We start from the raw sequence: 24,339 nt of genomic DNA, 5'->3' as shown, positions 1-24,339 counted from the left end.
AATTGAGGATGGGGTTTCTAACTAGTTGGCTGGATGGTGGGTTGGCTGGATAGCTGTGACAACTGCCAAAACTCAGAGATGCCAGGGGTCCCTGATCCATGGTGATGAGCTCTCTGTATCCTTACACTATCCCCGCCCCTCTAGCTGAGCTCCTTGAACCTTGTGAGCCTTTGAATTTCATGTGTGCAAATTCCCAACATGAAGGGGACTGGTCAGGTCCACTTCCACATTCCTAGGAATGCTGCTGCCATTGAGAGCAGTAATAGCTGAAACATATCTAGGATTTGGAAGAGGGAAATACGAGATGCCTCAATGCGCCCCCAAAAGGGATGGAGGAGGAACCACTATCTCCCTCTTCTGGAGCTTCTACCAATGGGTTCAAAGTGTTAGGGGGTGTACTGTCCTGTCCTCAATTGTTTGGGAGGGTCCTTCTGATCCCAGGGCAGTGTGAGAAAGCGAATTCTGCTGTCCCCTCTGCCCCTTTGCCTCACTCTTCCCCAGAGAGAAGTTTCTCATCAGACTGGCCTAGTCCCTCCAGCTCTCATTTTTCCAGCTAGCTGGCCCTTGCCCACAGGCAAATTGGCCCTCCCACTTCTGCTTCCACTGTCAGGGCTCTTCCTGGGGCAAGTCTCCCCATCCCCACCATTGGACCACGGTCATTTACTGGGTAAGAGGTCGCCTCTGCATCCCACCTGCTCCCCTGTGTAGCTTATCCACTAGGTCTGGACTCAGAGGGGGAGGTTAGGAAGCCCACCCGTGACCTCAGATCCCAGTTGCATTCTCCATCTGCTGTTTCCAGCAAACTGGGTTCAGAACTCAGGGTGTGGGCAAGGGATGTGGTTAATTCCCATACCCCAAACCCAGAGAGTGGTACACCTCCAGACTAGGAAGCCCCTGAGTCACAGATGACACTAATGCTCAATTCGAAAGAGAGAGGGAGCCTTAGCCAGGCTGGTAGCTGCAGTTACTTAGAAACGAGCAAGGCTGTGGTCGGCTAAGTAGAGTTTCTGCGTTCAGTCTGACCTTCCCTTCAAAACGGAATTCTGTCAAGATTCATTTGCATTTTCTTCCTGTTTTTAGCTGGTAGGGAAGTGGGTCCCTGCCGGACCTGGTGGATCCGGTGCCCACTCCTCTGCAAGCCGGGTGCTTTGGTCTCCTCGGCAGCCTCTCAACAGTCCACTAATGAGAGCCTGTTAGAGCTTACAGATGTAAATGCATTCTGTGCTATCCCAGTGAGCTCAGGATTAGGGAAATGGCAGAATTTATTGCTTATGTTAGGAAGATATGATATGGGTGGTTGTTGTGTCTTTAATTTTTTAGCAAGTACAAAAGTGCAGAGCCGCATAGTCTAAATAAACAAAAGGCTGTGGAAGAAAAGATCTAGCACAAAACATTGAGGACTGAAGTTATCCAGTGGTCGCTACCTTCACAAGAGATTGGGGAACATGCACTCAGTCTTCCTGGAGTCCACCAAAAAGACCCCTTTCTGGCCCACCACTGAAAGAACTCCTTTGTTTTTAGTGGTGGATGAATTAAACCAAAATGCGCAAAAGCATAAAGTGCTTTGATTCAAGCAAATTCATTTCTGTCTCTAGAAAGGGAAGTCACTAACAATAGGACCCCCTGACCTCAAAGACCTAGGGAAGAGGCTGAATAATAAATACAACAGTACCCACGCCTGATGGTTAATTCAGGATCTATAACTAGTAAATACCCAACTCCCTATAAGACAAAGGAAGGTAAGAGAGCACAGAAAGAAAACCAAAAGGCCACGATCCTCATAAAGAATTCACATCCTAATACAACCTCCCAGGTCACCACGACATTCCAAGAAGTCTGAGAACTAAGGGTGCTGCAATGAGTTACCATTCTCTTTCCTCCAAACATTTGCTAAACTTACAAAATTATAACGTGACTTGAAATGTAGAGATAAAATATAGAATACAGATATAAAGAAAAATTACTGGAAAAAGTTAAACAACCCTAATATGCAAAGAGCAATTAAGGGGCGGGGGGGAAACAAACCTAACTGAAAAGACAATAAGTCAATAGAAAATGGACCAAGGATATATAAGTGACAATTCATAAAAGATGAAATACACATGACTAATAAATATTGGTTGTTCAGTGGTAGAATTCTCACCTTCCATGGGGGAGACCCAGGTTCAAATCCTGGCCACTGTATCTCATGCACAGCCACCACCCATCTCTCATTGGAGGTCTGCACGTTGCTATGATGCTGAACAGGTTTCAGTGGAGCTTCCAAGCTAGAATGGACTATGAAGAAAGGCTTGGCAATCTACTTCTGAAAATCAGGCAATGAAAACGCTTTGGATCACAATGGTTCAATCTATTGTACATGGGTTGCAGTGAGTTGGGGGCCAACTTGATGGCAGCTAATAACAGCAATGAAACCCTGGTGGCATGGTGGTTAAGAGCTTGGCTGCTAACCAAAAGGATGGCAGTTCAAACCCACCAGCTGCTCCTTGGAAACCTTATGGGGCAGTTCTACTCTCTTCTATAAGGTCACCATGAGTTGGAATCGACTCGACAGCAACTTTTTTTTTTAATACCAACAATAAACGTAAAAATATGTTCAACCTTAACAGCCTCACTAGTAATCAAAAACCCACACTTAAAATATTTAACAAGTTTTCTGTCATCTAACAAATTAGCGAAGATTCAAATGACGGACTAAATAATGGCCCCTCAAAATGTCCACATTCTAATCCCTGGTTTCTGTGAATGTCAGGTTACATGGTAAGTACTTTATGAATATGATTAAGTTGATGATTTTAAGATGGTGAAATTATCCTGGATTATTCAGGTGGGCCCAATGCAATCACATGATTCTTATAAGAGGGAGGGAAAAAGGTCAGAGTCAGAGAAGGAGATGTGACAATGGAAGTAGAGGTCAGAGAAAGAGACAGACTTGAAGATGCTAAACTGCTGCATTTGAAGATGAAGAGGCTGTGAGACAAGGAATGCAAGCAGCCTCTAGAACCTGGAAAAGGCAAAGAAAATGGATGCTCCCCTAGGGCCTCCAGAAGGAATATAGTCCTCCTGACACCTTGATTTTAGGGCTTCTGACCTCCAGAACTGTAAGATAACAAGTTTATGTTGCTTTAAACCACTAAGTTTGTTACAGCCACAATAGGAAACTAATACACTCACAATACCCAGAGATGGCCAAGTTATGGAGGAAACAAGCATTCCCATACCCTGCTGGTAAGAGTGTGCATTAATACTGTACGTATCACAGTTGTTAGTGGGTGTGATGTTAATGTTATGTGTCAACTTGGCTAGGCCATGATTCCCAGTATTGAGTGGTAGTCCTCCATTTTGTGAACTGATGTAATTATCCTCCATTTTCTGATATTAAGTAATTATCCTCAATTTTATGCATTGTGAATCCTTACCTCTACATGTTAATGAGGCAGGATTAGTGTGGGGTGTGATTCAAGTCACACCATTACTCAAGTCACACCCTTCCTCTGATGTAGGGGGAGTTCCCTTGGGGGCATGACCTGTATCGAATATATCTGTGGATGCTCTGGCAAGGCTCTCCCTTGCTCTGGATCCTGCATCTGGCTCGTCATCATCTGACCTCCAGTTCTTGAGACTTAAGCCTGTTATCTGACCTGCTGATTCTGGGATTTGCCAGCTTCTGCTATGAGCCAGCCCTATGAGCCCTATGAGCCAGCTGCCTGCCACCACACGACCTGCTGATTTTGAGATTTGCCAGCTTTTGCAGCCCCATAAGCCAGCAGCCTATTGTCTGTCCTGCCAATTGTGGGTTTGTCAGTGCCTGCAACCACGTGAGTCAGAAGTCTCCAGCTTGATACCTGACCCACAGATCTGGGACTTGCCAGGCTCCACAACCATGTGAGCCATTTCCTTGAGATAAATCTCTCTACATATATTTGTATACAGACATGCTTCACTGGTTTTGTTTCTCTAGAGAACTCAGCCTAAGACATTGGGTGTTATCTTTGATCCAGTCTATCAATTTACCCTAAGCTAATCAAGGATGTCTGCAAACCTATGGATGTATAAGAATGTATATTACAGTATTACTGAAGAGTGAAAATTTGAAACCACTTAAGTATTTATTTTTTGTAATTTCTTATTTTGAAAAACATTTCAAATGTAGAGAAAAGTAAGAATAGTCAAAGAATTCTTATACACCCTCCTTTAGATTCACCCACTGTTAACACTTTGCCCCACTTGCCTGCTCATTTTCCTTCTTTCTGAATCACTAAATGCTTGTTAGTGGGGAATGAAATTATCATCCAATCGTACAATAGAATACTAAGCAGCAAAATTTAAAGCAATATAAATCTATGTTCACTTAGCATTACATTCACTCACTTATTCAATAAATATTCTTTAAGGTGCTAATACTCCCCCTCCCACCAAAATAAATGGGAAGTCAGCACTACATGACATTTGATGTATAAATCAGGTATTCAGTCATTGCTGCTGTTTGCTAGTATTATTTTCTAATAACCTCAGCTACATTTAGCGTGCCTCCCAGGCACAGTACCTCCTATCCAGTCCCCTCGACAACCTGCAAGGCAGGGATTCCTATCTCCATCTCTCCATTGAGAAGCCCAAGGTGTAGAGAAAAGCAGCAGGGCTTCTTGGGGCCACATGGCTGGTGGGGGCAGCACCAGGATCTGAGCCAGGCCCTCGAAAACACCAAAGCTCGCACTCTCCCATGGTTCCTCCTGCTTGCACCTCATTTCATTTAGCACCACAGCGACTTAGAAAAACAGATGTGCTCACTGACCTAACCCTGCACGGATCCTTTTATCTGAAGGATCCTACTCCACCGCACTTGAAGTTCACCCTAGGGACTAGAACATCTTAAGAGGGGATTGGGTGAGACAGGTCAGGTCGTCTCCTCCAGAGGCCCTTTCAGCTGATGGTTAGGATCAAGCAGTCTATTCTTGTAGGTGTCCTCATCAACTTAATCCATCCAGAAAATGGTAAGAGAAGGCAATAAGCATTCTGCTGAGCACGTCTAGTCCACACTCACATGGTCCATTATAATGGCAGCTTCTTCCTGCCATGTTCACTTCACACTTGAAAACTGAGCTTATACTGATTGTACAGAAGAGCTACAGCACTTTATGCAAGGGAAGAACATGTGGGTGAGTAGAAAACCCACTGCTCCAGGGAAGAGATGCAGGGTCTAGAGAAGCCCGCCCACAAATTTGTTGTGTGGCCTTGGCAGCTCGGCCCTTTCTCCAGGGCTCATTTGCGGAGTCAGAAAGCTGGACTAGAATGATATCAAAGATGCCCTTCCTGAGGGTCAGACCCCAGGAATACTTTCAGATTGTAGGTCATAGTTGGAGTCTGGAAAGATGATCTGATTCAGCTTCTCCCATCAAACAGGTGAGCATCTAACCTTCTGAGGACCAATAGCCAGTCCATCCTCACATCTGCAAAGCTGTCTGAATCTTTTGACTTCTGATTAAATAGGAATATTTGCCCAGAATATTTTTATACACCACATAATAAAGGATATGGAAAGCTCTATGGTCTCTCTTGGCTCTTAATTTTAAGTACTTTCAGTTAAGAAGTGTAAACATTATTGAGAAATAGAAACATTCTAAGCTGCCAGTGTTGACACAGGCCATCCACAAACCCACCCCACCTGGAATCAGACATGGAAGCCAACAGGCCTTACCAAGGAATAACACATGAAGTCTTTGCTTACAAGAAATCCCAACTTCCATTTCCTGGTCGGTTGTTTTCCATAATTTTGACCCCCCCATGTGATCAGGGTGCCTCATACAGTGTACTTTCTCTTCAGAGCCTGACAGTTTGTCAGCTAGTGGGAAGTGTGGCCTACCTGCCATCTTCTTTTCAAAAAAAGGCCGGATAAGCTCGCCAAATCTTGACTTGTCTGCCACAGCCTCTTTCAGCAGTTGCCCACAGCAGACTGAAGGAGAGAGGAACAGAAAGACTTTGTTAAACTTTTAATAGAGGAAAGAATGAGGAAAAAAAAGAACCCTAGTGCTGCCTGCTGGGAGAAAAAAAAAAAGATCACTGAAAAAAATATAAAAGGTGTTTTCTGTGTGTGGGCGTGTGTCCAAGTGAAAATAAATATCAAAAAGAAACTGGTACATAAAAAAGAAGCTGAGGAGGTAGATGTGGAATGAAAAAGAATGCATTTGGCAAAGGATGTATTAAAAATGAGCAGGGCAAGGAAGACACTAATAAGGGAAGTTGCCAATCTAGAAGTTCCTGCAGGGCCTCAGTTAACACCTGGAATTACTGAACTGTACTTGCACCTCCCCATGTTGGTGATGAGGAATAAGAATAACGTTCATGGGGAGAACTACTTAACTCATTGCATTCACATCATTATGATACAGGAAAGGGTGGTGAAGCTTATTGTCTACACAGCCCTCCTCTTGGCAAGGTTTTTCCATGGAATGGTGGGTCTTGGTGCATAGTCCACACTATAGGATTAAGTTATATAATAAACAGACTAAAGCAAAATTAAAAGGCACCATACTGTCGTTACCTGACTAGGTGCCCTGCTATCCCCCTTTGGATGCATGCTCCCTGCAAACAGGACCCATTCTATCTTGGGCCTCACTGTATCTAAAGCCCTGGGCCGTGGCCAGTACACAGGAGATGTCAGTCAATAGATATTGAGTGATTGAGCACAGGCTACCATCTCCTTAAGGAAACTTAGTGGTGTAATTGTTAAGTGCTCAGCTGCTAACCAAAAGGTTGGTAATTCAAACCAACCCAGTGGCTCCACAGGCGAGGGATCTATTCCTGTAAAGATTACAATCAAGAAAACCCTACGGGGCAGTTCTACTTTGTCACATGGGGTCTCTGTGAATCAAAAATCAACTTGGTAGCACCTAATATGACAGCCGTTTTAAAGCCCTTGTGTGCTCTCTTCATCTGCTTCTATGGCCTGTTTTCTCTCCTTGTATGTGTCACAGTTTCCTGCTCTTTTACATGTCAAGTAGTTTTGAATTATATGCTGGGCACTGTAGCTCTCTCATTGTTGGGAGTCTATATAGTGTTAGGCTTTAATGAGTACTGAGTTAAAAATAGTTGAGCTCTAACAGAGAGTTAATTTATCGGAGGACCAACTTGATCCTGTTGTGACTTGTTTTTAGGCTTTGTTAAGATAGGACCAAAACAGTCCTTCTTCTAGGGCTAAAGTATCACTATACCTAAGATGTAGGCTTTCAGAAGTGCCACCTGAATGTCTGGGGTGTCCAGCAAGTTCTCTCCACTTTGGCTATCACAATACCAACATCTCCCAGCACTGTGTATCTCCATTCAGTTCACAGCTTCCCAGTAGCTGTTCTCTACCAGGCCTTGTGTAGTCTCCCCCTACACATGTACAGCTTTGTATTGACCAAAGACTCAAGTGAAGCCCCATGCATATTTCTACCAGGGCCTGGTGCCACAATGATTAAGTGTTTGGCTGCTAACTGAAAGGTTGGTGGTTTGAACCCATCAGCAGCTCCTCAGGAGAAAAGACCTGGTGATCTGCTCCCATAGGAAGTCCTATGCGGCAGTTCTACTCTGTCACGTGGGGTCACTATGAGTCAGAATCAACTAGACAGCACACAACAACAACAACATTATAAATATGCTTAAAACTTTAAATAAAAATATAGTTTAAATGAGTGAACAGATGGGGAATCTCAGGAGAGATTGGAAACTATAAAAGGAACCAGATGAAAATTCTAGAACTGGATCATACAGTATTTTAAATGAAAACAAACAAACAAAAAAATCACTGCATAGGCTTAGTGGCTGACTGTACACTGCAGAAGATCAGTGAATTTGAAGACAGAAAAACAGGGCAATAGAAAGTATCCAAATTGAGGCAAAGAGAGGGGGTTAAAGGACTAGAAAAAAGGACAGAACCTCAGGGACTCCAAAGACAATATCAAGCAGTCTAGCATAAATGTAACTGGAATCCCAGAAGAGGGAGGAGGGAAGGGAGAAAAAGAGACAGAGATGAGAGAAAGAGAGAGAATGGGAATGAGAATGAATGGGGCAGAAAAAACATTTGAGGAAATAATGGCATAATAATTTCCAATTTGTGAGTTAAAAATAACCCACAAATCCAAAGATCTCTGAAACTCACGCAGAATAAACAAAAAGAAAACCACACCTGGTTACATCATAGTCAAACTGCTGAAAACTAGAGATAAAGAGAAAATATTAAAAGCAGCCAGAGGGAAAAAGATGCATTATACATACAGAAACAATGATAAGAATAATGTATGACTTCTCATTAGAAGCAATGCAAGCCAGAGACAATGGAGTGATATCTTTAAAATGCTAGAGAAAAACACACTGTCAACATAGATTTCTATATGCAGCAAAAACATCCTTCAAAAATGAGAGTGAAATAAAGACATTTTCAGCCAGATGAAAGTTGAATTTGTCAACAGCAGACTTGTACTATAAGAAATATTAAAGGGAGTTCTTCAGGCTGAAATAAAATGATACCAGACAGAAACTTGGATCTAAACAAAAGAGTAAAGAGTGCTGACATGTGGGTAAGTATAAAAGCCCTTCCCACCCTCCACCCCAGTTCTTAACTTCCTTAAAAGAAAAATGACTGTTAAAGCAGAAAGAATTACAGTGTGTTGTTGGGCATATAACATATGTAGAAGTAGAATGTCGGACAATAGCACAAAGGACTAGAGCAAGGTAAATGGAAATACCCTCCTGTAAGGCTTTTATATTATACATGAACAGATATAATATTAGTTTAAGATAAACTATGATAAGTTAAGGATGCATATTTAATCCGCAGAACAACCACTAACAAAATAAAGCAAAGAGGTATGGCTAAAAAGGCAACAGAGGAAATAAAATGGAATACTAAAAAATATTTGATAAATCCAAAAGATGGCAGGAAAGAAGGTATAAAGAACATATGACATAAATAGAAAACAAAAACAAAATCGTAGACTTACAACGAACTATCAAAAAAATTAAATGGACTAAACGCTTCAATTAAAAGGCAGAGACTGTCAGACTGAATTTTTAAAAAAACAAGACCCAACGATTTAGAGTACAAGATATATATTTGGAGAATAAGACACATCGTTCAGAAGAAAATAAGATATGCAGACATTAATCATAAAAAAAAGAGTGGCTATATTTAAATTAGACAAAGTAACTTCAAGACAGTATTACTAAAGAGGCAGAAGGACATTTCCTAATGATTAAGGATCATTTAATCAAGAAGACATAAGAATTCTAAATGTATATGCTCTTAATAACAGATTCTCAAATTACATCAAGGAAAACCTGGCAGAGAAATAGACAAATCCATAATTAGAGTTGAAGATTTTAACACGTCTCTCTCAGTAACTGTAATAATAAGTAGAGAGAAAATCATTAAGGATATAGAAGATTTGAAAAACACTATCAAACATCTTATTCTAATTAACCTTTATAGAGCACATAACTAACAAAGGCAGAAAACACATTCTTTTCAAGTGCACATGGAATTCATCCATATAAACCCTCTGCTGGACCATAAAAAAGTATCAATAAATTTCAAAAGATCAAAATCATGTAGGGTATATTCTTTAGCCACAATGGAATTAAATTAAAAATCAGTATCAAAAAAAATCTGTAAAATTCCCAAATATTTGGAAATCAAGGAATACACTTCTAAATAATACATGGATCAGAAAAGAAATCACAAGGGAAAATAGAAAATATCTTGAATTGAATGATAAAGAAAACACAGCACATTAAAATTTGTGGGAAGCAGCTAAAGCTGTGTTTAGAGGAAAATGTACAACTTTAAATGCTTATATTAGAAAAAAATGGCTTAAAACCCCTGCCTACAACCACCTAACTCTATAATGTCCTATGAAGACAATACTTTAACAGTCTCTTCTCTCCTAAAGATTCAAAGCCTGAGGACTGGGCCGGGGCGGGGGGGCGGGGGGGCGGGGAGTCGGGGCGGAATTATACTCTTGATCAAGATGATCAAAAAAGGCAAATGTCTTTCTGCTATGGGGCAAGGTGAGGTATCAAGGTTTTGGACACAATCAGGCCCAGGACAATGTTGGATCAGCCTTACTTCACTTTGCTTGTTCTCTCTCCTTGAGCCCTGCAGAGCTCACCTGGACCTGAAGTTCCTCTCTTACTTATTCTATACTTGACCCTATCTGTCTACCCAGTAAAGTGCATTGCATGCAGCAGGCACTCAATAAGTAGTATTGATAATATTGTAATAAAAATCTTCATAGTTGTTTCTGATTAGAAAATTAATTCATGCTCATTAAAAAAAAAAAATCATAAGGGTATAATACACACTCTCCAGAGAGACCTAGTTTGGTGTGGGTGTTCCTTCGCATTTTTTTCTGAGTACAAACTAACATACTTTTTTTAAAAAATAGACTATTTTTTAGAGCAGTTTTAGGTTTACAGGAAGATTGTGCAGAAAGTAGAGTTCCCACATACTCCTCTGCCTGCCACACACTGTTTCTCCTATCATTATCATTTTGCATTCCTGGGATACATTTGTTACAACTGATGAACCGATATTGATATCTAACCTACTTTTTTAAATAAATAAAAATGAGATTATTTGCTGAATACTGTTCCCCTCCCATTTAGCAATATACTAAGGATATCAAGTTGATTTATAGGTTTCTTTTTAACAGCTGCCCAGTACTCCATTATATGTGTATACTATAATGTATTTAACTAACCCTCTTATTAACAGAGTTTGGGGTTGCCTCTATTTCCCATTATACATCTCTCGTTGAGTGTCTGAGTATTTCAGGGGAATAAAATCCTAGGAATGAAAGCACTGGGTCAAAGGATTTGCACAGTTAGCATTTTAATCACAGTGGCCTTTATCTTTCAAAATGGTTGTGCTAATTTATATTCCCACCAATTGTAAATGAGATGCTTTCAAAAACCTCATCAGAGTGAAAGATGAGTGGTTTGTTTATTGATGTTTTCCCCTGAGTTAGAGATTCATAAAAGTAGAGATTAGAACCAAGCCAGGGGGTGACCACAGGGTAGCTGGCAGTTCCTAGAACTCTGAATTGAGAACAGACCTCTGCAGAGAAACCCCAACAGTGCAGTGAACACTTTTTCAAAACTTAGAGCTTTTCCATTGATTTACTTAAATCTCATGATGTCTTGTATTTACCAAGAATAGCTTTGAGAAATGTGAACCTTCTGACTTAGTCTCCAAACGCTCAATTATCTAAAATAGCCCCATGGTAGAGAACTGACTACAAAGGAAAAACCATGATGAGCTTTTCTATTTTCATCTCTGGTAAAATCTAGGCAGGTAATTTCACTTCTTCATGATTGGTGTGGTGAAAACAACGGAAATTAAAAAATACTTTTTTTGAATGAGAGTCCCTGCCTAAACAAAATACAGTAGGATGACGATTATTTAAATGAAGCTGTGCACTGTCTCAGGCTTTGCTGTTGCTTTTCAGACCCTCCCTCTGCCATTAATGCACTTGGCACAGTAACTCTGCACGTCCCTTCACATAACAATAGATGCAGACACTTCAACAAACATGTGAGTGTAACCACAATTAAGACTGCTATTCATTCTTAACAAAGAAGCAAGCCATCCCTACCCATAGCTGAGAATTTAATCTTAGAATACTCCTAACAGGCAAAATCAAAAGGAAAAGAAATTATTTGAATAATTCAGTTGTTTGTTATTTTAAAAATCACTGATGTCAGGGAAAGCAAATTTTTACCCAAAAGTGTCTTTCCATACTAAATCAAATATGCAGAATAATCGCTCTGTTCCCTATCTTCATGTTATAGGTGTGATTTTTGTCACTGATTCCTGGCTAGGCTCAGTAATTTTGGAATTTGGAGTTGGAGGAGACCTAAGTGAAAAGCATTTTTATTCCAAACTTGATCCTTCTGGGATTATATATATATATGGCGTACATGGATAATTTGGGAGGTATACATGTATATTTATATATTTGGGGGTACCCACTCATCCCACTGCCGTTGAGCCGATTCCAACTCATAGTGACCCTATAGGACAGAGCAGAACTGCCCCACAGAGTTTCCAAGGAGCGCCTGGTGGACTTGAACTACCGACCTTTTGGTAGGTAGCCATAGCACTTAACCACTATGCCACCAGAGTTTCCATTTGGGGGTACAGGCCTCATATTTTCTTAGTGAATAGAGTAGAGGTTGTTTAGGTTTGTGGAGTGTTTGTGGGAGCTGTGCCTTAAACTTCCCCTGACTGAACTGTGTGTCTGTTACAATTTCTTCCTCCTTTCTAACCCTTTATCCTCTTGAAGGCAGGCTGGCATCCAAGATGGCCTGGGACCACCCTGAGAAAGACCTGGGAAGCTGATTTCAATATTTTCTCTCCTCCTATTAAAATATTTATTGAAACTGTGCAGAGCAAGAACTCTTCCTCTGGTTTAGAAATTGTTTGCCTGTAAACACACTGACCTGGGGTGGGGGAGCCAAGCGAGACGGGAAGGAAATAAATAAACAGCAGATCCATATTATGCAAGAGCTGCAGCTCTGAGGGAAAACGCAGAGGCTAGATGGAAGCACGTCTGGTGTAGAACAGAAAAACCACTGCTCCAAAGGATATACAAAACGACTGCTAGAAAATAGTCCAGCTCTTTGGGCTGCAGACATGTTTTTATTGTTTAATGTTTTTATGGAAATATTGTTTGGAAGAAAAAATCTTCTCCCTGCAAAGATGAACTAACTGAAAATTGTTAAGAGCAGAGAGCAAGAAAGAAAAGTGATACTGACCTCCCTACCCTCTCTGCCACCACCCATAAAACAGGAACTCTTGGAAGGGCAGAAAGTTCTAGAAGCAGGGCCACTGCTGGGCACTCACCATTGACAAGGCCATATTTCTGTGCCAGGAGGGCGGCCTGCAGACTTTTCCCACTGCCCACGGGTCCACAAAGCAGCACTCGCGGGGTGAATGGGGCATTGGATCGATGGTTGGTTTGGACATAGGTCAGAGCTGGAAAGAGAGGATATGAGGATAATAAACCCAGGTCCTAAATAAAGGGAAACCAGCTTACAACACCTTTGCTTTGGCTCTTTTAATGGCAGCAATTATTTCTCTCTTTTATAGCACCATGGAAACCCTCTGTGTATCTGCCGAGACACCATGGGGTAAGGCTGCAGGAGAAAGAATTATGCTTCAGGCCTGGGCACCAAGGTGGGGAGGAGGTGATTAAATACACAGAAGCCACCCCCGAGCACTGCCCTGGAATTCCTCTAAAACAGCGCTGGCATCTGTGGTTCCCTCCTGGCTGAAGGAGTGCTGGGTGTGTTGTGGTTGGGGGGCTGGTCCTGGGACTCATGACACGTGCAGTATGGGGTTGGGATGTTTCCAAACTGAATCTGGGCAGAGCCTCTAACCTGAAGCCCTGGGGACCAGGCTGGCCTCCTGAAGGAGGGTTGAGCTGGCTTTCTGCTGCTTGCTCCAAGTGTCAGATACAGGCTTTGATAAATGTGTCAGGCCGAGTGGGGCCTAGCACACAGGGACTTCTAAAGGACTCAGGAATTGGTTGAGAATAATTTGTGCAGCCGAACTGCAGTAACACCTACTTTGTTGCAAGTCTCCAAAGAGGCAATGATCAAATAGGTCGCTGGAGTGGGCAGATTTAGCTGCATGGCCCTGGCCTGTGGTGTGTCCCTGGCATTTGATGAACAAAGAGAAGTGGAAAGATGGAGGTGAGTGCCTTCAGCAATAAGGTTACCCACACAGTGGGGGCACTGGATGCCAACAAGTTACAGGGAAACAACTACTGAACATCAAACCAGGTCACCTCCCACCTGCATGTGAGAACAGGCTGATTAGGCCGTAAAAGGGCAGCCATTGGGGCACCTGAGCAAGAGAGCTAAAGCCACAATCCAGTGTCAGCATCCCCTACCCCCTCAGCCGGCCCACATCAAAGCAGAGTCTCTTTCCCCAGACCTGGCCTCCTGCAGGGACCCAGACCATCCTGTGCAAAGACAGCATGGGTGGCCTGTTACACCTCCTGCCAATCTGCCTTCCAATAAATTCTGCCCTGGGCAAGTGACTAAGCCAATACACCTGCCTTCAGGAACACAGTTACACTATAACCATTTACAGGTGTGGCAGGATTTTTTAACCGCAGCACTATGACATTTTGGGCCAGATGATTCTTTATTGTGGGGGGCTGTCCTGTGTACTGTAAGGTGTTGACCAGCTTCCCCGGCCTTTACCCATAAGATGCCAGTAGCACACCCAGAAGTTGTGACAACAAAAAGTTTCTCGGGACATGGCCAAATATTTCCTGAGGGGCAAAATTACGTCTACTGAGAACCAGTGAGATACATTCATTTGTAAATTTTGAAGCCTGGAATCTTCGTAGGACTTATTCATTGGAAGGATCATGAAAGATACTACAATCCCCTCTTTCTAGAACTAAAGGGAAGTTAACAGACTGTCTTCAATCATCATCATCATCATTGATAGCCTTTATTCACTGCTGAGCCACACACCCTTCTTGTTTGATCAGCTCAACAATCCCATTAGAGATGTGTTATTCTTGTCCCATTTTACAGATGAGTAAACTGGGCTCAGAGAGTTGGCAGAGCTGTGGCAACTCTCCCAAGCCCATTGTCACATCCCCCAATGTGAGAATCCTAAAAGAAGCCACCCAGGCAAGGCTCTCTACTCTCAGACCTTCACAACCCAATGCATCTGAAAAGCACAAATACTACAGGCAAAGCAGCCTGCTAACAAATGATGCTTAATTTACAGTAAATAACCAAGTTAATTAGAAGTAATGATCCCCCAGGCAATCTCAACATCTAATTATTCTTTTAAAAAATATGTGGTTGCTGGATGTACTGCAGAGAGATTAAAAAAACAACACAGATAATTTTGCATTTCAATTTCAATTTATCTCTCTGCATTATTAATTAATAATAATTAATATTCAGACACTCACATTTTTATTTACAATTCAGGCATGAATTCTTTATGAATGATCATATGAACTTTTAAATTTAATTAAGTAATTTGGAAGTAATTAATGTGTAAATTCAGAACCATGGTATAAGATAAATGTTGTGGTTGTTTATCTTAGGAGTATAGCGTTTACTACTAAAGACCCTTCCGAGATGCAAAACTGCTGGTAAATTATAAGCCATCATGAGCTTGGCATTTTTTAAAGTAGCATTATTTTCTAGACATACATCCATTGGTTGACTGCCCCCTGCAGAGAACGAGGGTGCACCATAGATGCCACCCAGGCAGAGCCACATTTCTGAACTCTCGGCAAAGCCAAGGCACTTATCCCACCAGACTGAAGCAGCTGCGGGCCAGTGGAAGGGCCAGGCTGGGCTTGAAGCCCAAGTTCAAGGAGCACGGAACCACCTCCTACCAAAACAAAACTTTTCCTTGAAGGGACTTGAGAGAAAGTACAAAAAAAGGACTTTGTAAGCAATCAAGTGTCTTAAATACCTGTGGTAGTATTTTCATTGTGTCAAAACAGACTAAACGCTTCATTTACCTGGCATTGCAAGGAAGAGAATAATTGAATTTTGAGACAAGTGAAGCTTAGCAAGACCTTTAAAAACTATACAGCTACTTTGGGATAGAATTATTAGAACTTTCCCTTGCCTTTTTGACAGGATATTGAAGAACAATAATAGCAATAATATCTGACGTTCACTGAGCCGTTTCTCTGAACTAGTACTGGGCTCATGGCTATAGATACGTGATTTGTAGAATAAATCATTTAATCCTCACTTAAACCTGGTAGGTACAATTTTTGTTCCCGTTTTAGGGATGACAAAACTAAGGCTCAGAGGTGTTAAAAGAGTTGCCAAAGACTGTGCAGTTGGCGTGTAGTAGAGGTGAGATTTGAACGCAGATCACTTGACCCCAAAGTCTCGAGTCTCAACCATCACACACACTCCCCTATACGTACACACACGTCACACAGGTCTACTTCAGCCTGGTTCCTATGAAGTCACCGTGAATACTTTGTTATTGCTCTGGATGGCAAGAGCAGAGAGGCTGTTTTTCTCTGCTCCAAATGGACTCACAACACCTGAGATGTGTTGTGGCATTCTTGATTCTTATGGTGGGGTGGATTGTTGTTGGTTTTTAAAATCCTTATAACATTTCTCTCCCTTCGCTTTCATGATAAGGCCAAAACCTCTTGTTACCATGACCCTTGCACCCCAACCGTTACCTCTTCTCCCCTGCCCCTGTCCCTTTCAAATCTGCTATGGGCCAGAAATCTGACCACACCTGAGTGCAGAACATTAGCCCAGGATCTCCACTCCCAGAGACCCTGCATGTGTACGGGGCAGGAAATCTGGGCCATCTATGATGTCTAGACTTGACTCCCAGGGTCCTCAGCACATCCTGGACACTGGCCATTGCCACATTAGGTGATGTCAAGATAAGAAGGGCCGAGGTGTATGGGAACCCTGTTCCTCGGATATGTGTCTTGGGAGGGGGTCTGGGAGGCACCCAAATGTTTACCCTGGTAGAAGACATCCACACATGGCTGGTCAGAACTGATGACTTTGAGGATTTTGGGGTAAGAGGGCATGATCCTGACAATGTTCCTGTGATATTCCAGCAGTTTCCGAGCCGTCTCCAGCTCTGAGATACCCTCCGGCTCTATCAGTCGGTTCTGGATTTCAGATTCCGGGGGCCAGTCAAAAGTAGTGTGATAAATCTCTGCAACAAAGAGAGGCACGGTCAGAATCACCTCATTCCAGCAGCAGCGAGCAGACCGGCTGCATCTGGCCTGGCCACTTGCTGTCATGGAAGCCAGACATTGGCCAGGGTGGCTGACGTTGGTGGGATGTAGCCACCTAACACCAGCGGGGCAGGGTGCTGCTCTGCCACAGCCCGCCCTCGTTACTATTAACAATAACAACATGGTGACAACACACTCAGCACAAGGGTAACGGAGGTAGCTGTGCTTTTTCGAGCACTTACTCTGGGCTGGCACTCTGACATGCCATCCTACCTGCAGACTCGGATTTCATCCTCACAGCAATCCTATCATAAGGTAGGTCTTAGTGTGTTCATCCCAGCATACAGATGAGAAAAGTGAGTCTTAGAGACATTTGGCAGCTCGCCCCAGGTCATACAGCTAGGAAGAACAGGGCCAGGGAGCCATGAACCCAGTCTATCTACCTCCGAAGCCTGAGCCTAAGAGGTGAAGAGCACTCTCGCCCCACCTGATGAACTGCCCATTCTTGAAGACCGAGCTCAAGGGTCCTGTGCCCCGCAGCACGTTCCAACTCTCGCAGATAACCCCCATGCCTCACTCTTCTGGCTACCCACGCTGGGGATTGCATCGCAAAGAATGAGGGATGCGCAGAGCTTGTCCCAAGAAGACAAAGATGGGCTCCCTGGTTTCTGTGTGTGGTCTCATGCCAGGAGATGGGTTCATCAGAGAGTGGGAGTAAAGCCCAAGTGCCCAGGTAGCACCATCCATGCCCTAGCCTGATTCTGCCACGGTTGGGGCTCCCCATTCAATCTCTCAGGGCCTCTGCTTCTTCATCTGCTGGGGTTTACTACCTCCAAAGTGTCTTTCAGCTCAGAGTCCAGCCTGTGGCATCTGAGCCTCAGTTTGCCTGTGTGGCCTCTCACGAACCCTCTGCTTATGCCAGGAACATAGTAAGTGCTCGATAAGGGGTAGGTGGTGGTGTTACTGTGATTATCTCTGAAACCCATCAAAGCAGGGCAGGAAGGGATGCCTGTAGGTAGCTGTACCTCCAGTTCGAGGGTCGATTCTCTTCCCCATGTTTCTCTCAATCAGGACCGTATCGGATGCACTCAGCACAACTGAGCAGGGGAGAAAAGGAGCATGCTGAGCAGCAGAGCCCACACACATGGACTTGTTTTATACTTGTTTTGCTATGTAATCACATTAAAACAACAACCATCCCCATCCTTGTGAATACAACAAAGAAAAGTAATCTCGGCATAGATGACCACTCTTGCACTGTGTGCATTTATCTTTATAAAAATTCACTGTGCCACCCTACTTTTTCTCACTTTGCCACAGGCCCATCAAGTCTTCTTCTTGGATGGTGCCTGGGCTGAGGATGGGCATTTGGAAGCCAGTGACGCAGATCAGAGTGGTCACTCACTCGCTCTCAGTGGCTGTTGTAGGGACGGGGTGGCCACAGCTCTGGTGGGAGGGCCCGACTGGGGAGCTACTCACTAACGTGTCTGGGGGTGATTCCGAGGGACTGGATCATCAGAGCCTGCTCCCGTGCTTCAGGAATACCATCCAGAATCCAGCCCTAGACAAAGAATTTAGAAAGATGCTCATTTTTTTTAGATTATTATAAAAGGAATATAATAGCTTTATAGAAAGATTGGAATTTTTAAGACAAAAGAACATAAATGTCTCCAATAACTACATCACCCTTATAACTACTCTATTTTTATATCCCTTTCCAATCTTGTGTTCATAATTATAACCATAACATACATATTTTATGTCCTGATTTTTCTACCAGTCATTATATCTACCACATGCATTATTCCATATTGGCACACCTCTTCATTACCACCATTTTAAACAACTGCACAATGTCCCACCAAGTAAACATGCCCCAATTACTTCAACATGGTTTGCAACTGAACATTTCTAATAGCTAAGATTTTCACTACCATAAATAACACTGTGATGAACATCTTTGTGCATATATCTGTTTCCAAATTTTGGATTATTTCCTAAAGAGAGTTTCCCAGATATGAGGTCCCAGAAACAACAAAACAAAACCCCACTTTTCTTAAGAACAAACACAGAACTAAACATTATGAGACCTGAGTTCAAGTTTTTGCTCTGTAGCTAACTGTTGTTGTTCTTGTTAGGTGCCGTCAAGTCGGTTCCAACTCATAGCGACCCTATGCACAACAGAACGAACACTGCCCGGTACTGCGCCATCCTCACAATCGTTGCTATGCTTGAGCTCATTGTTGCAGCCACTGTGTCAATCCACCTCGTTGAGGGTATTCCTCTTTTCCGCTGACCCTGTACTCTGCCAAGCATGACATCCTTCTCCAGGGACTGATCTCTCCTGACAACATGTCCAAAGCATGTAAGACGCAGTCTCGCCATCCTTGCCTCTATGGTGCATTCTGGCTGCACTTCTTCCAAGACAGATTTGTTCGTTCTTTCGGCAGTCCATGGTATATTCAATATTCTTCACCAGCACCACAATTCAAAGGCGTCAACTTTTCTTCAGTCTTCCTTATTCATTGTCCAGGTTTCACATGCACATGATGCAATTGAAAATATCATGGCTTGGGTCAGGTGCACCTTAGTCTTCAGGGTGACATCTTTGCTCTTCAACACTTTGAAGAGGTCCTTTGAAGCAGATTTGCCCAGTGCAATGCATCTTTTCATTTCTTGACTGCTGCTTCCATGGCTGTTGATTGTGGATCCAAGTAAAATGAAATCCTTGATAACTTCAATCTTTTCTCCATTTATCATGATGTTGCTTATTGGTCCAGTTGTGAGGATTTTTGTTTTCTTTATGTTGAGGTGCAATCCATACTGAAGGCTGTGGTCTTTGATCTTCATTAGTAAGTGCTTCCAGTCCTCTTCACTTTCAGCAAGCAAGGTTGTGTCATCGGCATAACGCAGGTTGTTAATGAGTCTTCCTCCAATCCTGATGCCCCATTCTTCTGCACATAGTCCAGCTTCTCACATTATTTGCACAGCATACAGATTGAAGAGGTATGGTGAAAGAATACAACCCTGACGCACACCTTTCCTGACGTTAAACCAATCAGTATCCCCTTGTTCTGTCCGAACAACTGCCTCTTGGTCTACGTAAAGTTTCCTCATGAGCACAATTAAGTGTTCTGGAATTCCCATTCTTCGCAATGTTACCCATAGTTTGTTATGATCCACACAGTCGAATGCCTTTGCATAGTCAATAAAACAGAGGTAAACATCCTTCTGGTATTCTCTGCTTTCAGCCAGGATCTATCCGACATCAGCAATGATATCCCTGGTTCCAGGTACTTTTCTGAAACCAGTCTGAATTTCTGCCAGTTCCCTGTCGATATACTGCTACAGCTGTTTATGAACGATCTTCAGCAAAATTTTGCTTGTGTGTGATATTAATGATATTGTTCTATAATTTCCACATTCAGTTGGATCACCTTTCTTGGGAATAGGCATAAATATGGATCTCTTCCAGTCAGTTGGCCAGGAAGCTGTCTTCCATATTTCTTGGCATAGATGAGTGAGCACCTCCAGTGCTGCATCTGTTTGTTGAAACATCTCAATTGATATTCCATCAATTCCTGGAGCCTTGTTTTTCACCAATGCCTTCAGAGCAGCTTGGACTTCTTCCTTCAGTACCATCAGTTCCTGATCATATGCCACCTCTTGAAATGTTTGAACATTGACTAACTCTTTTTGGTATAATGGCTCTGTGTATTCTTTCCATCTTCTTTGGATGCTTCCTGCATCATTTAATATTTTACCCATGGAATCCCTCACTATTGCAACTCGAGTCTTGAATTTTTTCTTCTGTTCTTTCAGCTTGAGAAATGCTGAGCGTGTTCTTCCCTTTTGGTTTTCCATCTCCAGCCCTTTGCACATGTCATTACTATACTTTACTTCGTCTTCTCGAGACACCCTTTGAAATCTTCAGTTCTTTTACTTCATCAATTCTTCCTTTTGCTTTAGCTGTTCGATGCTCAAGAGCAAGGTTCAGAGTCTCCTCTGACATCCATCTTGGTCTTTTCTTTCTTTCCTGTCTTTTCAGTGACCTCTTGCTTTCTTCATGGATGATGTCCTTGATGTCATTCTACAACTCGTCTGGTCTCTTGTCACTAGTGTTCAATGAGTCAAATCTATTCTTCAGATGGTCTCTAAATTCAGGTGGGATATACTCAAGGTCATATTTTGGCTCTTGTGGACTTGCTCTGATTTTCTTCAGTTTCAGCTTGAATTTGCATATGAGCAATTGATGGTCTGTTCCACAGTCGGCCCCTGGCCTTGTTCTGACTGATGATATTGAGCTTTTCCATCATCTCTTTCCACAGATGTAGTCAATTTGATTTCTGTATGTTCCATCTGGTGAGGTCCATGTGTATAGTCGCTGTTTATGTTGGTGAAAGAAGGTATTTGCAATGAAGAAGTCGTTGGTCTTGCAAAATTCTATCATTCCATCTCTGGCATTGTTTCTATCACCAAGGCCATATTTTCCAACTACTGATCTTTCTTCTTTGTTTCCAACTTTCGCATTCCAATCACCAGTAATTATCAATGCATCTTGATTGCATGTTCGATCAATTTCAGACTGCAGCAGCTGATAAAAATCTTCTATTTCTTCATCTTTGGCCCTAGTGGTTGGTGCGTAAATTTGAATAATAGTTGTATTAACTGGTCTTCCTTGTAGGCATACAGATATTGTCCTATCACCGACAGTGTTGTACTTCAGGATAGATCTTGAAACGTTCTTTTTGACGATGAATAAAACACCATTCCTCTTTGAGTTGTCATTCCCAGCATAGTAGACTATATGATTGTCTCATTCAAAATGGCCAATACCAGTCCATTTCAGCTCACTAATGCCTAGAATATCGATGTTTATGTGTTCCATTTCATTTTTGACGATTTCCAGTTTTCCTAGATTCATACTTTGTACATTCCAGGTTCCAATTATTAATGGATGTTTGCAGCTGTTTCTTCTCATTTTGAGTCGCGCCACATCAGCAAATGAAGGTCCAGAAAGCTTTACTCCATCCAAGTCATTAAGGTCGGCTCTACTTTGAGGAGCTCTTCCCCAGTCATCTTTTGAGTGCCTTCCAATCTGGGGGGGGTCATCTTCCAGCACTATATCAGACAATGTTCCACTGCTATTCATAAGGTTTTCACTGGCTAATACTTTTCAGAAGTAGACTGCTGGGTCCTTCTTCCTAGTCTGTCTTAGTCTGGAAGCTCAGCTGAAACCTGTCCTCCCTGGGTGACCCTGCTGGTATCTGAATACCGGTGGCATAGCTTCCAGCATCACAGCAACACGCAAGCCCCCACAGTACAGTATGGCAAACTGACAGACACGTGGGTATAGCTAACTAGTGGGCCTGAAATCCCCAAGCACCAGCTCCCTCTTTGGTACAGCTAGGGAACTGATTGAGAATATATATATTTTTTTAATTAACTCTTTAAATCTGATTGTGAAAATAGTGTAGGGTCATTTTACACTATGTAAAAAATACTGAAAAACTCAAACAATAATTTAAGTCACAAATAATGCCACAGACCCAACTAGCCACTGGTAGCATATCTTCTTCCAAGCTTTACACACAAATATATTTTTCCTGGGGAGAAAAAGACTCACTCTGTACATACCACTTTGTAATCTGTTCTTTCCATATAGCATAAATGTTTCATGAACATTTTCCCATGGCACGAAGTTTTCATAGCTGTCTAGTATTGTATGAATTGACATGCCAAATGTTAATCAGTCTCATACTTTTGCTCATTTAGTTTTATTCCATTTTTTTCTCCACTATTTTTAAAAATGCTGTATAGACTTGTACGTACATCTTGATGCATATCCAATAGGCTGAAGATAAATTTCTAAAAGTTGATACCTTCTTTTGTGGCTTTCAATACATTTTGCTGCTTCACTCCACAAAATGGCCCAAACAATTGATGAATCCAATGGCACAGTACCTGTTTCCCTGCATCTTTGCTAATGTTGGGCATTATCTTGGTTGGAGGGGGGGAGAATCTCTCCAGCAAAATATAGTATATCATTGCTGCTTTAATTTACATTTCTTTGCTCATTAGTGAGGTTCAATATTTTTTTCAGGTATTTATTGCCTATTCGATTTTTTTCTTTTCCAAAGTGCCATCTATATACTTTCCCCTTGGGCTTTTATTCTTGTATTTATTTACAAGAGCTTGTTACATATTAAAAATATTAACCTATTTTTGGCAAATGCTACCTTTGAGGCAAATAATGCCGCCAACATTTTCTGCCGTTTGTCTTTGGCCTTTTAATTTTGCACATGGTATTTTTTCACACACAAGTTTTTCGCCAAATCATTCAGTGTTTTTTTTTTTGTTGTTGTGTTGTTTTTTTTTGTTTTTTTTTTTTTTTTTGCCCCTTTGGATTCTGGCTTTATATGGATGCAAAAAAAAAAAAGGCCTTTTCCACCACAAAATCCTATAAATATTCACTTGCATTTAAATTGTGTTCTATTAGACTTTCACTTTTTACCTTTAGGTTTTACGTACAACCACATTTTATACTGTGAATGGTGCAGGGCTGTGATTTAATTGGTTTCCTCGTGGCTTGACAACTGTCCCAGTCTCACTTAAGAAATAATCTATCCTTTCCCCTTGTATATGAATGCCACTTTTGTCATAGTCTAAATTCTGATATGACCTTGACTCTGGCACTGGGCTTTCTGACAGTTACCAACTTTCTGCCCGCTTATTCTTGTCTATCATTACACTGTTTAAATTATTGTCTTCTTTGTAATTTAATGTTACATCTAATAGGACATGCTCCCCCTTCTTTTTTTTCAAAAGCTTTGTTCTTCCAGATAAGCATCAAAAATATCTTGTAAGGAAATAAACGGGGACGTTCACACATTGTGAAGAATGTAACCGATGTCACTGAACAACTTGTGTTGTCATTGTTGAATGGGATCCTAAGCTGCTGTGTAAACCTTCACTGAAAATACAATAAAATATTATTTTAAAGTTTTCTGAAATTAAAAAATAATAAAAATGTATGAGTGTTCTAGTTTCTCCATGTTCTCACCAACACTTGGTGTTATCAGCCTTTATGATTTAGGCCATTCTGGTGGGTGTGTGGTGGTATCTCATTGGGATTTTGATTTGATTTCCCTAATTATTTAATGGGAACCCTGGTGGTACATTGGTTAAGAGCTTGGTTACTAACTAAAAGGTCGGCAGTTCAAAGCCACCAACTGCTCCTTGGAAACCCTATGGGGCAGTTCTACTCTGTCCTACAAGGTTGCTATGAGTCGGAATCAACTCAATGGCAATGGGTTTGGTTTTTCAGTTTTAATTATTAGTGAGGTTCCTGGGTAGTGCAAACAGTTTGTGCTCAACCACTAACCTAAAGGTTAGTAGCCTCAATGCATCCAGCAGCACCTGAGAAAAAACACGTAGTGATCTTGTTAACCAGTGTCATAAAACAATGTGTGTACTGTTTAATGAGAAACTAGTTTGTTCTGTAAACCATCTAAAACAATTAAAAAAAAAAAAAAAAGACCTAGTGATCTGTTTCTGTAAAGATTACAACCACAAAAACCCTATGGAGCAG

General features: G+C 41.9%; 1 protein-coding gene across 1 annotated transcript in view; it reads right to left on the bottom strand.

Annotated features, from left to right (window-relative positions):
* Positions 1 to 24,339, bottom strand: part of AK8 (adenylate kinase 8) — a 218,719-nt gene that overhangs the window by 129,539 nt on the left and 64,841 nt on the right. The window contains exons 6-10 of the mRNA XM_003407485.4: positions 18,228 to 18,309; positions 17,774 to 17,845; positions 16,526 to 16,726; positions 12,881 to 13,012; positions 5,861 to 5,950 (exon numbers count right to left, since the gene is read on the bottom strand). Coding sequence (XP_003407533.2) covers positions 5,861 to 5,950; positions 12,881 to 13,012; positions 16,526 to 16,726; positions 17,774 to 17,845; positions 18,228 to 18,309 — 577 coding nt within the window. The remainder of the gene's footprint in view (positions 1 to 5,860; positions 5,951 to 12,880; positions 13,013 to 16,525; positions 16,727 to 17,773; positions 17,846 to 18,227; positions 18,310 to 24,339) is intronic.

This window comes from Loxodonta africana, chromosome 9 (assembly GCF_030014295.1).
Source record: "Loxodonta africana isolate mLoxAfr1 chromosome 9, mLoxAfr1.hap2, whole genome shotgun sequence".
Classification (NCBI taxonomy): Eukaryota; Metazoa; Chordata; class Mammalia; order Proboscidea; family Elephantidae; genus Loxodonta; species Loxodonta africana.
This window is presented reverse-complemented; position numbering and strand designations above follow the sequence as displayed.